Source organism: Suricata suricatta, chromosome 6 (genome assembly GCF_006229205.1).
Source record: "Suricata suricatta isolate VVHF042 chromosome 6, meerkat_22Aug2017_6uvM2_HiC, whole genome shotgun sequence".
NCBI classification, from domain to species: Eukaryota; Metazoa; Chordata; class Mammalia; order Carnivora; family Herpestidae; genus Suricata; species Suricata suricatta.
Genome location: NC_043705.1, coordinates 27,121,132 through 27,138,337, shown reverse-complemented (window position 1 = coordinate 27,138,337; position 17,206 = coordinate 27,121,132). Strand labels below are relative to the sequence as shown.

The 17,206-nt window shown below is 44.2% G+C and overlaps 1 protein-coding gene across 1 annotated transcript in view; it reads left to right on the top strand.

The window, feature by feature from the left end:
* The window catches only part of TRPC7 (transient receptor potential cation channel subfamily C member 7), a 136,139-nt gene that overhangs the window by 48,265 nt on the left and 70,668 nt on the right, over positions 1 to 17,206 (top strand). The window contains exon 3 of the mRNA XM_029941960.1: positions 460 to 642. Within this exon, the coding sequence (XP_029797820.1) occupies positions 460 to 642 (183 nt within the window). The remainder of the gene's footprint in view (positions 1 to 459; positions 643 to 17,206) is intronic.

Here is a 17,206-nt window from a genome sequence, read left to right as displayed (position 1 = left end):
CTTTTCTGTTTGGAGTATCATTGAAACTACTGTATTGTAAATGATGGAAAATAATTGCATATGTTAAAAAAATAAATTGTATTAAAAAAATAAAATAAAAATATGCAAAAGTAAATAAATAAATAAATAAATAAAAGAATCGCTTAGAGAACAAGGTTACAAGACAGATTCCTGGGCCTCCTCGGCAGGAATTCTGACTCAGTTGGTTGGTGACAGTACCTGGAAATCTGCAGTCTTAGCATGCACCCAAGGTGACTCAGACGCAGGTGGCCCAGGCAGCACGCCCTGACAAATCCCAGCTTAGAGAAGGTGTCCTCTGGGTTGTGGTGCCCTCTGGACGCAGCGCACCCTGGCTCGGGTGCGCTCTGTAAGCTTACACTGGGTGGACCCTGCTGTGCTGGGCATGCCGATGTATGGGGCCCAGCGTGACACACCCCTGATTTCTCTTTATTCTGTTAGAATGATTACAGGAAGTTATCTATGCAATGCAAGGATTTTGTGGTGGGCGTGCTGGACCTATGCCGAGACACAGAAGAGGTGGAAGCAATTTTAAATGGTGATGTGAACTTCCAAGTCTGGTCCGACCACCACCGTCCAAGTCTGAGCCGGATCAAACTCGCCATTAAATACGAAGTCAAGAAGGTAAGCCTCCCCACCTCTCGAGGCCTTCCTGCCTTGCAGGGCAGGTGGCCCATGCAGATTTTACATTCCCACTAGGTGACCGTGAAAACACCCATCACCCGACTTTTCTCTAGATAGACAAGTGCCCGCCTTGCAGGACTGCTCAGAGCCCCTCTCAGGACCCCATCCCTTCACTCCCTGAGAGAGCTGGCATGACTGTAATTCCATGAAGAGGCTCTGAGTCTGGAAAACTAAGAGGAGATTTTCAGCCTCCAAACTACTGGCAGGGACAATGTGACATCACATCAGCAAGTAGGCCAACTCCCAAGTTTTCCTGAGAAACATACTACTCCAGTCTATGAATAGCTTTGATTGAGCTTTCTCTGTGTGCCTGGGGACTTGTTGCGTAGAAAATGTCTCAGTGCGGAGGCTTCATGGGATCCGCGGTTCTGGGAGCCTCAGAGGAATTTCACTCCAAAGGCTTACGACAGTACTCAGTAGGAAGCTCAGGTTGACTTCACAGGAGTAATCTTGTTCCACCTCCTCAGTCAACGTCAAGGTGTCTTTCATGGCCACAAGCATCCCGTAGCCCTCAGACCCACAGCAGGTGGTCAGACTGAAGTCCTAAGTAGCAGACTCAATGACATTTCCACTCGAGATGTACTCCAGGTTCTTTAGAATCTGCTCTGATGTTAGATGATGCCATCCATCCTGAGGAAAACTGCAGACCTCCAAAGGTCCATGTGTTTAAATATCATTGTACTTTCCACAAAAGCAAAATGGGTGAAAAATCTTTTAGAGGTTTTTACTTTTGTCCCACCTACTTCACAGGGTCAATACTGAGGGTAGTTTCAACACCCCCAAACTGACCTCTGGGCACTTTTCCTCTTATCTTAATTTGAGTGGAGAGAATCAACCTTCAACGAATCACACACATCTGTGGGATTCGTCTAGTGAGAGCTTCCAAGTTTAAAAAAAAAAAAATCTTCCTGTCTTTTTACTTTTAATGATAATTTAAAAAAATAAGAAAAACAGCATTTTTCAAAGACTGTGAGTCCCAAAATTAAACTACACAGATCATGGGAAAGGTGACCTTTGCTTGTTATTCAAAATCACAGGGCTATGAAAAGAGAGGGAGTGAGCTGCAGCTCCAAGTCCAACACTGAATTCTTAGCTCAGAAAAACTTTTTTTTGGGGGGGGGGTCAACCCCAAGAGCTCACTGAGGCTTTTCATCGGAGCAGAGCAATCCATTCCAGAAGCTGCTGAGATATCCATAGCCATGGGGTTCACACAAACCCTGCTATGGTGACTATTTAGCAGTGGTAAAGATGAGCTCGAGTTTCCAGAACCCCAAACATTTCCTTCCTCCCCTACGCCAGCGTGTCTGGCTGCCTCCCAGCGCAGGGAAGGAGCACAGGGTGGGGGCGAGGATGTCTGGGAAAACAGGGGGTGCTTGGCCTCTGCAGACGGACACGGACAATTCTGGCGACTCATAAGCAATTCCAACGGCCCATGAAACACAAGCATTCACCATTTTTCTGAAACATACATCCAAATCTCTTAGCAAAGCTGTCACTGAGGATAGATCAATAGTAGCTAGTCGTGAAGTCTGGCCACCACCTCTTGTTGTCACCTACCAAGTACAAAACAGCTCTGGTGACGAATGAGATAAAAAAAGTAAAGCACTCCATAAACATGATAGTTTGGGGCAGAACAAAAAGGCTTTATGAGGGAACTTATTTAGTGCTATTTGCCAATCAGGGGAGTCATAAAGGTCTCAGGAAACATCCGTTCTGAATGTCTAATGTCTGCGGCAATCCACCGGGAGGAACGTGATAAACAACCCGCATAAGAAGTCAGCCTTGCTCATTTCAAAGACCTACAATGGGTATAAATTCTCTCAAACCATGTATGCCATATGCAACAGCAGACAGACTCAGCACTTTCCGTGACATTTATCCATCACGAATTACCAGTGAAAATGCCGAATATTTAAAAGGTGTATTAATATGATAATAAGATTTCATTTTTAATTTATGAACTTTAGCATGCTTGCATGGGCACAATCTAATCCTGGGTCTCTGAGTTAGGAAATGACCAGCACCAAGGCCTGTGTATAAATACACTGCCTTTTACACCTGGTGTATGGTTTTAAGGCTGAAATAAAAATCATTTTAAAAATTCCCAAGTCTTTATCTACATGATTTCAAATCAAACCATTAATTCTGTAATTAAAGCAAACTAGTTGTTCTTGGCAATTTCATATGCTGCTAATAACTATGACTTTAAAAAAAGTTTCATGTTCAAACAAATTTGGGGATCTTGAGTAAAGCAGAGTTAAATAGATTTCTTCGCTTAAAGACATTACAGGACTTTTGAAATGATTTCTACTCTAATTTAAAGAAGAGGACAATATGTATTACTTGGCCACAGAACTCTATATTTCATGGAACATCTTGTGAAACTAGTTTTCTATGTAACAGTCTTTGGGAAACTCAGATACAGAATCAGCCTACATTGTCTATGAAAGGCATAGACTCAAATCTAGTAGGTGCCACCCTGCAGCTGGTAATGAGCCCTGGGTCACGTCCTTCACTTGCATGTCTGCCTCTCTTGAGGTAACACACTAACGTCTAGTCTCCCAGCTGGCTCAATCATAATGTCAGCCTCCATTAGAAAAGGACAGTTATTCCACCAATGTACAAGGGACAACCTGGGAAACAGAAAAGAATTACAAAGTGGGTGTCAGGAACCCAGACGTTTAGCATGATTATTTCACTTATTAGCCACGTGGTCTTGGGCAAATCCTTGAAGCTCTCGGGGTCTCATTCCCCATCTGCAAAACAGGCATATAAGATTTTGCTTCAGAGTTTTCTGTGAACTTTCAAATGAATTGATATGAGAGGAAATGCTCTAGAAACCGTAAAGTTCTCTGGAGTTCCACAGGGAAGCATCATTGCTGTTACTTAATGACATCCTCCTTCCTTAGAACTAAACGATCTATTTCCAGAGACATTCCTATTTTGTCCTTTGTCGTCTCCCTAGAAAATGTAAGGACATTGTCATCATAGTCTGAAATTCCTCCAGAAAAGACAAAAGACCTTGTGAGGATATGATTGTACTCCATGACTTTTGCCTGAAGAGGGTAACTCAGCCTCTGCAAAAACCCAGGCAGAAGTGTCAGCTGTAATGTTAACAAGTGTGTCTGGAAGATAGTGTTTGAGAAGTGGCTAACAAGAGGCCCTTTGAGCACCTAGGTGGCTCAATCGGTTAAGTGTCTCTTGATTTTGGCTCAGCTCATGATCTCCTGGTTTTTAAGTTTGAGCCTAACATCAGGCTCTGCACTGATACCATGGAGCCTGCTTGGAATTCTCTCTCTCCCTCTCTTTGCCTTTCCCAGGCACATGCATATGCACATGCACACACTCTCTCTCAAAATAAATAAACAAACATTTAAAAAGATAAATGTCCTTTGAGGTTAATCCTGGTTATCAATGGAGTCACTTAAGCAAGTCACTTAGCCTCTCTATGTATGACTTGGCCTATCTATAAACTTTGGAATAATAGTACCTACTTCCAGGTAGGATTATGACAGAATCAAATGGGATAAATTAAGTGTGCTTCAAACGGCCTCAGGCCCATCAGCCTATGGGTATAAATGAAGCAACATATTACACACAAACGGACTGGCCTAGAGTCAATGTTCACATGACTTAGTGCATTTCTGTCATCCATCCTAGTCCATCCCAGGCTTTACAGACTACAGTCCCTTCAGAAGCCATGCCTGCCTTATGAAGAAACAAGGACACTTTTTCCCCATGCTGAGTCACACTTAAGCTCAGAAGCAAGTCCTCTTGTGCCTCGTGGATAAAGAAAGCAATCCCTCCAACTTTGGCCTATAGCCCACCTTAGTCTTCTCCTTCAGAGCCAGTGTGACTAATAGACATCTTGCTGTTTTCACCATCTCTATCTCTGTCCCCCTAGAACCATGCCTATTATCTTCCTTAATTAAACTCTAAATAAATGCTGCATATCAACTCTAAATAAATGCTTAGGAAACTTCCAGCTCTATCAATAAGGAAGATCCAAACCAGTCTTGAAATCCATGTCGGCCAAGGCTGCACCCATAAAGGGAGCCCAATGTCTGGCACATGGTCACCGCTGAGTGGCAATGCTTAAGACATCCAGACACAGTCCTTGTTGCTCTCTTCAACTTGTCTAACTGAAGACACACAGCTGGGCCCTTCACTTCCATCTTATCTTCTCTCCTCTTTACTGCTTCTCTATCCCTTGGCTCACAGGCATGCTCTTTTCCTTTCCTTCCCCTCCATTATCCCTTCCTTCTTCTTGACTCCAGGTCTGCCTTAATGAGGATCATGTGAATGTTCGACTCACTGAAAGAACTTTGTAGACATGTGTCCTCCAAGCTCAAATGACACAGGAGAGTGGGACAGAGAGACCCAGAAGGTCCTGTTTATATGAAAGAAGGCTTAACTCCACCTTGTAAAGGGGATAGAGGTCCCTTTGGACATAACAAAGCAAACATCAACTAGAAAGAAAAAAAAAAGGAGAACACATGAATACAAGTTGTTTCAGCCACAGCCTGTGAGCTCTACAGCCTGCTGGGCATCCCAACATGGGTACGACTGTCCTACTCTTAAAGAGCCACTGGGTGGTGGGGAAGGTGGGGACAGGGATGCGCTATGACTAAGGCAGCAGTAGCCTCTACACTTTACCAGCTGAGCAAAGTAGAATGCATAGCAGTCACCTCTTTCAGACTTGCCGGGGGCTCCAGCTCTAGCATCTGGACTTGTGGCTTGGTTTGTGAGACCTAAGCATGGCACTGGCCATGCTTCAAAGTGATGAGACTCCTAAAGGAGCAGTTCCATTGTGCCAAGCCTTCCAGACTCTGAAAGTTCAGAGGTGCCCTTTCCTGACTCTGTCTTTATCTCATGTGAGAATAGCTTGTTGAGCCAGGAATGGATTGGATGGAATGGAATGGATTCCTGGCTCAGCAAGCTATTCTCACATGAAATAAAGCCCTGAGACAGGACCATGGGTAGGAGAGGGAGCAGAGGTGAGGGGTAGGGTGGGGGGTGTCTCATTATCCCTACTAAGACAGTTCCCTTTTTCTCCACACCATTGTACTAAGGAAATAATATCCCCTGTGAGTTTCATTCATTTCCTTAGACATCATTTAGCAAACATTCACTGTTTCTACTACACCACCAACTGTGTGCTGAGCACTGGGGGGACTGAGAAGACACGGACCCAGGCCTCGCCCTTGAAGGGTTCATATAACAAAGGAGAGAGAAGTGTGAACAATGGCTATAGTCCTGTCTGAGCAGGACAGACAGAAATGGGAAGGGGCAGCAGGGATGCCAGAGGAAGCAGTGACCAGCTTGGTCATGACCCCAAGAAACGTTTCCCAGAAGCAGAAATGCTTGAGATGGGGCTAAGAGGGTGAGAGGTCTGCATGGGATGTCAATTCAGCAGAGAGGTAAAGGAGGACAATTTAGACAGAGGGAGATGAGAGCTGCAAAGTCACAGGTACTGAGGGAGAGCGGCGTGTTTGGGTATAGCTTAGAGGGGGCAAGCACTTCCCCATGGCTGCGTCACTGTGGGAAAGGGGCAGACTGGAGAGCTTGTCAAAGCCGAAGCCTTGAGGGAATTCCATGAAGCCGTTTAGACTTTATCCCGGTAGCACTATCCCACGGGAATTTTCTGTGATGATGGAGATGCTCTCTGACATGGTACGCACTGGCTCCTTCTGGCTAGCCAGCACTTGAAATGTGGCTAATGTACTTAAGGAACTCAATTCTTAATAATTTTTAAATGAATTAACTTAAATATCAAAGCTGCATGTGGGCAGCGGGCACCACACTGGGCATGCCTTCAACAAGCTTTCAGGGAGTGACTACAGGCCATGCTGTGTTCATCACTAGGGACATCGTGGTGAACAGAAATGACACGACATCAACCATCATGGGAAAGACTGGTATGAATCAAAACATCAAACAAAAAAACCGTTACCTTGCAACTGAAGTCACTATTATAAAAGAGAAGACCATGATATTATAACTTCCAGAGCTAGATGTGACCTAATCGGGGAAGTCGGTGAAGGTTTCTCTGGGGAAGTCATATTTGCTCCGAGAACTCAAGAATAAAAAGTTAGCCAGACTTTGGGAGGACATTTCTGAAGGACAAAACATGCTCAAAGCATAGTCAAAGGCCCTGTGGTGAGAAAAAACAACAGCATGTGAGAAGCTGCAAGGCGTCCGGAAGAGCGGGGTGTGGGGTGAGCGTAAAGACGCGGGCAGGGCCCAGACCTCACAGACGCTCCTAGACCGCGCTAAAGGGTGTCGCTCTCATTCGTTTCTAAGAATAATGATAGGAAGCCACTGGAGAACTTCAATCGGAAGTGGTTGTAAAGATGAGGAAAGAAGCGGAGACAGCTTTTCCTCTGAGAAAGGCTGCAAGGGAAACGGCGGGTAAGGGAGCAGCAGAGTCGTTGGGCAAAAGAGACAGGGTGTTAGTCAACACAGGCGTCGTTATGCTGTGTCGACAAGCACAGCCGACGTTGTGGTGGCTTTTAACAAAAAACGGCTTATTTACTGCTCATTCTGTTTCCATCGTGGGACAGATCTCACTCGGGAACCCAGGCTGGTGGGCAGAGCGACCCTTTCCAACGCCCCCGCCACCCACTGCCAAAGGGGACGCTGGTGATGCAGAGTCCCACACCAGCAAGTAAACTTCCCCCTAGAAAGGACTCACACGGTTTCCACTACAACTCATTGTGAACAACTAGTCACATGCCCCCCAGCACCACGAGAGAAGCCAGTACAACCCTGCAGGCTTTGGAAAGGTTAGAGAAATGAAGCTACTGGGCAGGTAGCACTAATGACTATCAAAAGGACAAAAGTTGAAGGAACTCTTATTAACGGCCTCACCTTCTCTATAAACAGGAGGCAGAATCACCCTTTGAGGTAGAAAGCAGCCTCAAAACAGTGAGGAAAAAAAAAAAAGTTGAGGAAAACTCCACGGGAGATGGAAGAGACAGCTGAACAGTAAAGCTAAGATCCCGGCCAAGACTGGAGAGGTTGTAACATTCTCTGCCAATAGCCTGTGTTCTTAATAAAAACAGAAAATCTCTACCAAAAAAATGGTAACATGCCAAGTCGAGGTCCTCCATGAACCTCAATTCCATGCTGTCAACTTCATTTCAAGATTTCTTCATAGATGTGGGGCTCTGAAGTGCATGAAATGTGCCCACAGTTTTCCCCTCAGAGAATAAGGCCAAGGAGTGAGGGGCGAGCTGGGGGGCAGGGGGTCGTCTGCACCCATATCACTGCTCTATGTAAAGCTGGGCCAGGGCCTAACCCTGGCGGAAGTCTCTTTTCTTCGTTCTTCCAAAAGTCACCACCTTGTGCACATTTTATAGTCATGCTGTAAATGGACCCATTTTCCTACCTGGAAAAACTCCCATGATAAGAAAACACAACGTGTTACGGTTGCGAGTCTGCCGGCTCAAGTTCTCGGCTTACTGAGGATGTGGCTTTAGTTAGGTGACCTAGCCCACGAGCCTGCAGCAGCCTCCCATGTAAGGCAGGCATTGAAGCTCAAGCATCTCCTGACCTAAGTGCACTAGCAGAGACACTGAGGTCCAGCAGAAGCACAATGGACTGATAGCCCTCGCCCAAGTGCAGGGACCATGGGCAGGGACACCAGAGAGAGGGAAGATGGCCTCTGTGGGGACTCTGTTTCATTTCCTCTGTCTGCACTGGGCATAGGGACAGGGAGCAAAGGGGACCTGGGGACACCAGGGCTTTCTAGAGGACATCCGAGAGTCCATTCAGACACTCACATGCTCTAAGCAGACATTCTCCCACTGTGTTTTCCTGCTGAGGCATCATTTGACCAGATGCTCGGAGGTAAGAAGATCAGAGCTGTCATAGACACAGTCTGGCTGGTCAGGCACTACCCCAAGCTGCACTGCAGGGTGCGCGGTGGCTGCCAAGCACTGTTAGAATCCACTGGTGTCGAGAGCATCCATCTGCATCCTCTTCGGGGATTCCTCTCAGCACTTCCGTAGCGCTAGCCTGACCACAGGGCACAAAACTTATCCATGTCCGTTAATGTGTCAGCTTGGAGGGGCTATCTTTTGCACTGATTAAAGGAAGTTCCTTTTTCTCAAGAGCAAATCTTGAGAATGGCTAATCCAAAAGTGCATGTACCCCTTTTCTGCCTGACAAAACTCTCAGAAGGAAAAACAGAACCTGCCGGGCAGCATTACAATGCTGCGTCCGGATGCCTGACTGTGCCTGATCAAGCCCTAGGTCCTGCCGTACTAGGTATGTGGCCTCAGACAATGTATTTCATTCATGGGCCTCAGTTTCCTTACCTCTATAATGAGAGCAAATAATACCTAATAAACGATAACCAATGTTTGTTAACACACAGAATGCAGCCAGAACACGGTCAGTGCATATAAATGTTAGCTAATGGAAGCGGTCTGCCATGTTGGTTTTACAAGTAAAACTAGCCTTAAGTCAAAACCAGTGTTTCTCAAACTCAGCACTATTGACATTACAGGCCAGCTGTTTTGTTGTTGTTGCTGGAGGCACCGTTCTGTGCGTTACAGGACAGTGAGCAACGTCCCTGGCCTCTACCCAGGAGATGCCAGTAGCATTCCCCCCCATGCTGCGTCTGCAGAGAGTCACTAATGTCCCTGGGGGAAAAGGTGGGGACAGAATCATTCCCCCGCTGAGAATCTCTGGGATGGTTTTCACAATCTAGGCCACAACTCCTTAACTACAAACCCTGGGGGCAGGTTCACACTTCTCCAAGGACGTAATCCATCTCTCTAGACCAAATCCAAGATGAAATCAAATTCGAACTCACTATCTCTCTAGAACTAAATTCTCAAACATAGCCATACCATGAAACTCACTATCTCTCTAGAACTCACTATCTCTCTAGAACTAAATTCTCAAACATAGCCATACCATGAAACCACCTGAAAGCTTTTTATTTAAAAACGCCAACTAGGTATTATATGGAAACCAATTTGACAATAAACTATTAAAAATTAAAAAAAAAAAGAAAGCTCAACTTTTATTACAGAAAAAAAAATAAAAAATAAAACAAAAACACCAATGTCAGTGACCTACCCACAGAGTCTCCAATCCAATTATTCTAAGCCTAGGGAATGTGTTTTTTTTTTAATTTTTAATGTTTATTTATTCGAGAGAGAGAGAGAGAGACAGAAAATGAGCAGGGGAGGGCAGAGAGAGAGGGAGACACAGACTCTGAAGCAGGCTCCAGGCTCTGAGCTGTCAGCACAGAGTGTGACTTGGGGCTCGAACTCACAAACTGTGAGATCATGACCTGAGCCGAAGTCAGATGTTTAACAGACTAAGCCACCCAGGTGCCCCCAGAAATGTGTTTTTTAAAGGGTCTCATGATTCTAAATTTTGGAAAGACTGAGCTCCTTGAAAAGTGGGGCCTCTCCTCATTCATCTTGGTCTGGGAACAGTACTTACCCAGCACATAATGTACAGGCTCCCTGCTGAGTAAATGAATAGATAGGTACAAAGTGCAAAGTCATACGCTTTAATCCTCCTCCAATTAACTCTAATTCCCTTGGTGATTAAAAGGCCTTATAATATTCAGATGATGTTTCAGGCTGGTCTCAAATTATGAGGCCACCACCTCCGTTTTCTCCATTGATGACATGTGTCCTCTGGGGTTGGAAATCTGGAAGAGAACTCTTACTGTCCAAAGAAAGCCTAACACTGGCTCATGCCTGGCAGTCTTAGGGAGGGAACAGAGAGGAGGGTGGCTCCCAGGGTGCCTGTGCATAGTCAGGGAGAGACCCAGGGGCCTCTGTCTCCCAAATGGGGACTCAGATCATGGACTGTTCCACAGTGGATCTCAGGATTGCTCCCTGCACTCACTAGTATGAGTTTCGAGCCCGCCCCCACATCCTGCCTGGCTCAGTTTTCACAGGGAAAAGCAGAGCACCCGAGGCCTCCTCTCTGCCCTTCCTCAGGCCTGCTGTGAATCATCTGACACAACTTCCTAACAAGCAGATACTACTACACTTTTGCAAAAGAGATTTCAGATCCTCAAAGTAAGGGCTGTCACAATAGGGGAGAAAACTATCGCCTTTTGGTTATTTTGCTGCCTTTTGTTCAGCTCTTTCACTATATAAATATTTGCACGAAAGGATAATCCTTTAAAGCATTTTCCTTCTTCTTGGTTATCATGTTTCCTAGGCTACGCAGCCTTAGCTTTTGAAACTATCATGATATTCATCATGTGCTGCATTTGTTAAAAGAGTCAGAGTCTGATTGTTACTACATCCTGATTTGGAGGTTAACAAAAAGAGAAGAATTTGAGGAGCATTCAAGGGAGTAACATAAATCCCCAAGGCCTCCAAGAAATAGATGCAAATCAGATGCATTTACTAGCCCAAAGTGGAAAGAACAACAAGAGCCTTTTCAAATTGTCACTTTTATCCCAGAGCCATACAGATCTTAGAAATTATAGTCCCCCCAAGGACCTATGACTAACTCCAGTAATTAAGCTAAAGACAAACTCTCATTATTTCTGTACTAAATGCTCATATATGGATTCAGAGTCTTAATGAGCATTTGATCTTTTATATATTCCTCCCATTATGTACCATAATACATTATTCTTTTATTAACATTCATCTCCCTAAGGTCACTTGCAAATTCCTTGATGGAAGGGGAGTTTTTGTAAGTCTAATTGTGGATGGAAATCTGTGCTTCGTAGAGATCCCTTCACTTACGTAATCCAGGCCACAGTCATACTGTACTTACAAGACTGGAATAGCCTCCCAGTGCTCTTCCTACCTCTGCCCTCTCCCTCCCCGCCTCCCCCTTGCCCACCCCTCCCACGAAAGCACCAGTTAGAAAAATGTCTTAACTACTCAGGTCCTGTCACACCCTGCTCACATCTTCCATCTCAAAGTGAAGAAGACAGGTGGAGTCCCTCCCCTCAGGGAGCTTACACTCTCAGAATCCTCATCACAAGAAGCAGAGGCTGAGACAGGGCTCCTTGTCTAGGCCCCCCGAAATCAGATGAGCTACGTATGAACAACCTTTACAGGATGAACTCATCTATGTTGCAAAATAATGAGAAGATTTGTGGGTAGAAGTGAAAAGCTCAGCGAGCCTGGTAATAGCTGGTTACCCAGGACAGGATTTTAGTCCAACTTTAAACTTACCTAAACACCCCAAAATTCTAATAGAAGTTTAAAATATAATCTAACAAGGTACAGCTTTTTAGAACTTGATACAACCTTTTTTAGAGAGCAAGCATAAGCAGAACCACGGCTGGCTTAAAAGCAGCCATCACCTGAGAAAGCGTTCAAGCTCAACAATTAAAACAACTTAATACCAAAAATACGCAACCAACTCCTAACTTAATACCGGGTTGATCTATTCAATAATCGAAGCAATAATGCTAATATGAGTAACCAGAAATATTTCTCCTTGCATAGCTTTTATCAGAATGGATAACCACTGATAATTAACAAGATAAAATTAATCTAACTATAAACTAAATATCAAACCAACAGTTGACCTGACACAGGCATGTAATCAAGGAAAGATTAAAAGAAGTAAAAGGAACTTGGCAAACACAAACCTTGCCTGTTTACCAAAAACCTCACCACAAGTATTTCTAGTATTAGAGGCACTGCCTACCCAATGACATGTGTTAAGAGGTGGCAGTATCCTGACTGTGCAAAAGTAGTATAATCACTTGTTCCCTAAACAGGGACTTGAATGAACGGCCACAGGAGGGTTTTACTGTCTCTTACTTCCAACCCGTGACATTGACCTTCCTGTGAAGAGGCAGGAATAGAACAAGAAGACGAGAAGACCCTACGGAACTACAAGTGGTTTCGAAGCTAAGAAGTGGTTTTGGTGAACTCAAACTTTAGCCTGACGTCGTGGGAGAGCTCTGGAGCATGAGCAGCATGCAGCGAAGTGCTGGGCAACTGCACCAGTCGGTCCTGACTTGCAGGTCACCCTCAGGGGAGAGGCATGACCTCCCAGGCATTTCTGGACAAAGCAGCTCCAAGTGGCAGAGGTAAACTTCTGGAGAAGGATGTATCAGTGAGCCCGCAGCAGCCAACACCCCTACCAGCGGGGCATGGGTATGCCTAACTGGTAAAGGGGTCTAGGCAGGCCAGCAACAATGTCTTCTTGCCTCTAAAGTGCTTAAAATCCTACGAGGTGCCGCACGGCCTAGCCTCTGCCTTCTTCTCCAGATTCACCTGACGCCAAGCTCATTTCTGCTCACTCACCTCCAACTACACTGCCTCCTTCTCTGTCCCTTCAACGCTCCACACTAGTGCCCAACTCAGAGAAGTTATTGATCCATTTCCCTCAAGTCTCTTCTAGCTAGACCTTCTTCGTTGGTCAAAATTCAGATCAGTTATCTCCTTCTGAGAGAGGCCTTCCTGATCGTTCTATCTGAATGTAGTCACCATGTCGCTCCCTCCCTCTCTGTTGTAATATCATTTGTTTGCTAGTTTACTATTTCCCCCAACACAGTAAACTCTGTGGCAGCAGCTCACCACTGTATCCCTAGCTTACAGCAGACCCAAGCAAGCAAGAGAGTCCCAAAATTATTTACTGATCAAGGGACTGAATTAGTGAATGAAATACACTTGAGTTTTCTTCCAGGTTCTATTTTTCTGAAATACAATAAAATCTCATGTTCCAGATGAGACACATTCCTAACACCTGTTGAGGAAACCCTCCGCGTTCTTTTGAGAATCAAAATGAGATAAACAGTAGAGTAGCCCATGATGAGTCACTGACTATTAGGTACCATTTGTCACATTACTGAACTCCCATAGTTATTGGCACTGAGTTCATGGAAACTCAGATCACCTATGACATGGTTATTTCATGAATAAATGAATGAATGAGAAAGAGGGAGAGAGGAAGGAAGGAAGAAAGGAAGGCATGGAGAGAGGGAGATTGGTTGGTTATTTAAATATAAAATACCACCACTTGATTAATGAAGTTCATAATACTTAGGCCACCAAAACTGAATCCTTAAGAAGCTATCAATCAATTTTTATATTATTATTCCATAATAAACCCATCTGATATATGATCACTTGATTGCTTTGCTTGCTCTCCTTCTAATAGGTATTAGCTCTTTCTGAACAGGCAGATTTGCAAACTTGAAGCAGGAGGAGATAATCATGCGAAATCTGGGAGCATTAAAAATAAAGACCCAGCCCCTGGCATCAGGAGCTTACATCCTAAAGGGCTACAAAGTCCTGAAATCAGGCCTTTATCAAACAAAGAAAGCAAAGATTAACTCAGGCAAAAATGATGTGGGAATTCTTTAAGGAAGAAGGAGGGGTAGCCTCTGAGCCAACCCTAAAAGATGGGTCAGAGCTCAAAAGAAAAGGGGAATGAAGATGTTCCAGACAAAGAAGTGGGAGGGAAGCACAAAAGTGTGATGATGTTTGGAGAATTGCAGATGGTGGCAGAGTGAAGGCATGTGGGAAGAGAAGAAGCTGGGGAGGAAGGGACAAACTGGGGGTGGCAACTGGAGACCAGGAGCCGGGGGCCAGAGAACATGCGACCTGCTGGGAATGTGGGGCCAGGTGTGATTGGCTGTGAAGATGTGAGGCCTTCATTCCATAACAGACATGGAATCAATGACACTGTCTTCACAGGTTGCCTTTATAATCATACTTACTTCATTTATTATACAAACAGCATAAAAATAGGACAAATTTTAAAAAGGAACAGAATAATCTACAATCATGTCCACAGGTTGACTGTTTCCATCTCTTTACATTCCTCCAACTCTTTCCCACACAGACACATGTATCTACATACTTACAACCGTAGAGTAAATAATCCTGTGATGTGATTCACCTAGCATTAGAAGGTAAACACTTTTCTATTTTTTCTATAATTATTATTGTTATGCCAGGATAAGACTCATGTATCACTGTTTATATCTTGTCTCCTGATGAACATTTGCTTTTTTATAAATTTATATTTTACTATTACCTCCATACATATCATTTTCTTTTTGTTTTTTAATTGTTTTTAGTGGGTTTTTTTTTTTTTGAGAGAGAGAGAGTGGGGAAGGTACAGACAGAGAGGGAGACACCCAATCTGAAGCAGGCTCCAGGCTCGAAGCTGTCAGCACAGAGCCCAATGGGGGGCTCAAACCTACAACCTGTGAGATCATGACCTGAGCCGAAGTTAGCCGCCCAACTGACTGAGCCACCCAGGTGCCCCACCTTCTTATTGTTATTTCTGAAAATTGAATTTCCACAAGTGAGGCTCCTGGGTAAAATATTTGGGACACAAATATTTGTGAAACACATATCGCAAAATTATTTCTCCAAAGAGCTACACTATTTTTCAGTATCAGTGGTATTATAAAACTGAACTGGTTTCATCAGTACTTTGCAAGCATTAAATATATTAAAATGTATTCCTCTGGTCACTACACAGATAAGCATTTTCTACGTGAATCCCCCCCACCAACAGCCATTCACTATACAACACCACAAATATTCTTTAGTATTTGCATATCGGAGCCTTGACCTTTTCCATGTTGGCATGTATGGGTCTGGGGCAATATAGAATTTTTTATATAGATTTGTGGCCAAGTCAGTACTAGGTCACAACTGTAGGTAGCCTGTTACCATAAGACAGTTCTAGGGTTTGACAGTGTATAGGAGAATGGGAACTAGCTAAGATGCTATTGGAGTCCAACGGGAGGTGGTGAGGGCCTAAAATGGTAGCTGTATTCATGAAACGAAGGAAGAAATCTGCATCTGCATAACTGATTTTTTGGACACAGAAAATAGGACTTTGCAATCCAGCACACAAATTCAGCCTAGAAGCTTCTGTGGGAGTCTGGCCTAACAAGCACAGGACAAATTTTAGTACTCAGATCCCTAAATTGCCCTAACAGAGATTCCATTTAGGTGACAGAGGGTATTAGAGGCCATCTTGGAGCCTACCACTTTGTGGTAGGATGGGGCAGTGCAGAGCCCTGGGCCCACATGCATGAGAGGATTGGCAGAGGACAAGGAGATAAAGATCAGGACTCAAGAAAAATGCTTGGAAAGAACACAGAGTATTTCTCTCTCACGAGTGCCAGCCCTGACCCCACACTTCATGTGCATGCCTCAGCCTCACAGCCTTGGTCACATGTCCCCATATTACTGATAAAGTAACGGAGGTCACGAGAGAGAAAGCAACTCTACAGAAGTTGGACAACTAGTATGAAGTACAAGACCTCCACCTTACATCCCTGGTGTCGAAGCCTCTGTTCTTAGCCACCAGGCGGTGCCAGGACCTACAGTGTGAAGACCAGCTCCCTGTGCCTAGCAACCTGCCAGATGAATTGTCAAAGGGAAGAGGTACAGCAGGGGGCAAGTGAACCCAGAGTAACGTGCTCCTACTCAATCCACAAGCCCTGTGCACAAAGGCAGAGAAGAGCCAGAAACTGGAGGGAGTCTCTGGCTATAGAAACTAACTCAGCCAAGATCCTCAGAGAAACTAAACCTCTCACTGGATCCTTCAGTTTCCCTGGATTATTTTCAGTGGATGCAAAATAGCACTTGCTTTTCTGACAAGAACCCTTATTCAGTAAGCAAAAAGGAAATGTTTAAATGTTCACTAATTTGGAAGCTGCTCTCAGTAACCAGCATGCTGAAACTTAGGCTCATTAGGGAAGATTTATACAGAATTCCAAAAACCAGGTCCATCAACACCAGTTACAGATCTTTAGCTAATAACAACTCATTGCCCAGAGAAAATGTGTACTATGAGGGTGGGAGACATACATGTATATATGTTCTACCATAATTGTAACTGATTATATTTATGAACATTGCACTTATATGCACAACCATATAACACTGTTGCTAAAGACTTCTTCCTGAAATAATGGACTCCCTCCCAGAAACTCAATGGGTGCATGACTCTGCTGAATACCAGATCTTTCAACATGTGGATCATGGTCAATCTTTTCTATGCGGAGAAAAGGTTAGAATCATGAGCTCTGCATTGAGACAGCCTGGAGTCGCCTTAGGCAAACCACTTAACCTTGTGTTTCCTTCATCTCTCAAGTGCCGGTAATAGTACGTGTCTTATAAAGCCCTAGTATATAGTAGTATATAGTATATAGTAGGTAGTATCAGATAAACATGGACTCTGAGCACATCACAAATGCCATCTGTCAGGAATCACTGTGATCCATAGCAGGTACTAGTTACAGGACAGCCCAAATGTTATCTGGGTAGCAGGCACAGCAGAGCCCACTCCAACGTATTATACTCTATTATTAGAAAACAATTTTCTATTTCTAACCTGATCTTTTCTGTTGGAAATGTCATTATACAAAAATTTTATGTCATATATATGTAATTAGTGAAGAAACATATATAACCAGTATGAATTTGCTTTATGACTCATGGGGTAAGAAATCTCACAGGTGGAATGTATTTGTGTGCTTGACATCTTGGTTGTGTGACCTTAGACAAGTTACTTAGCT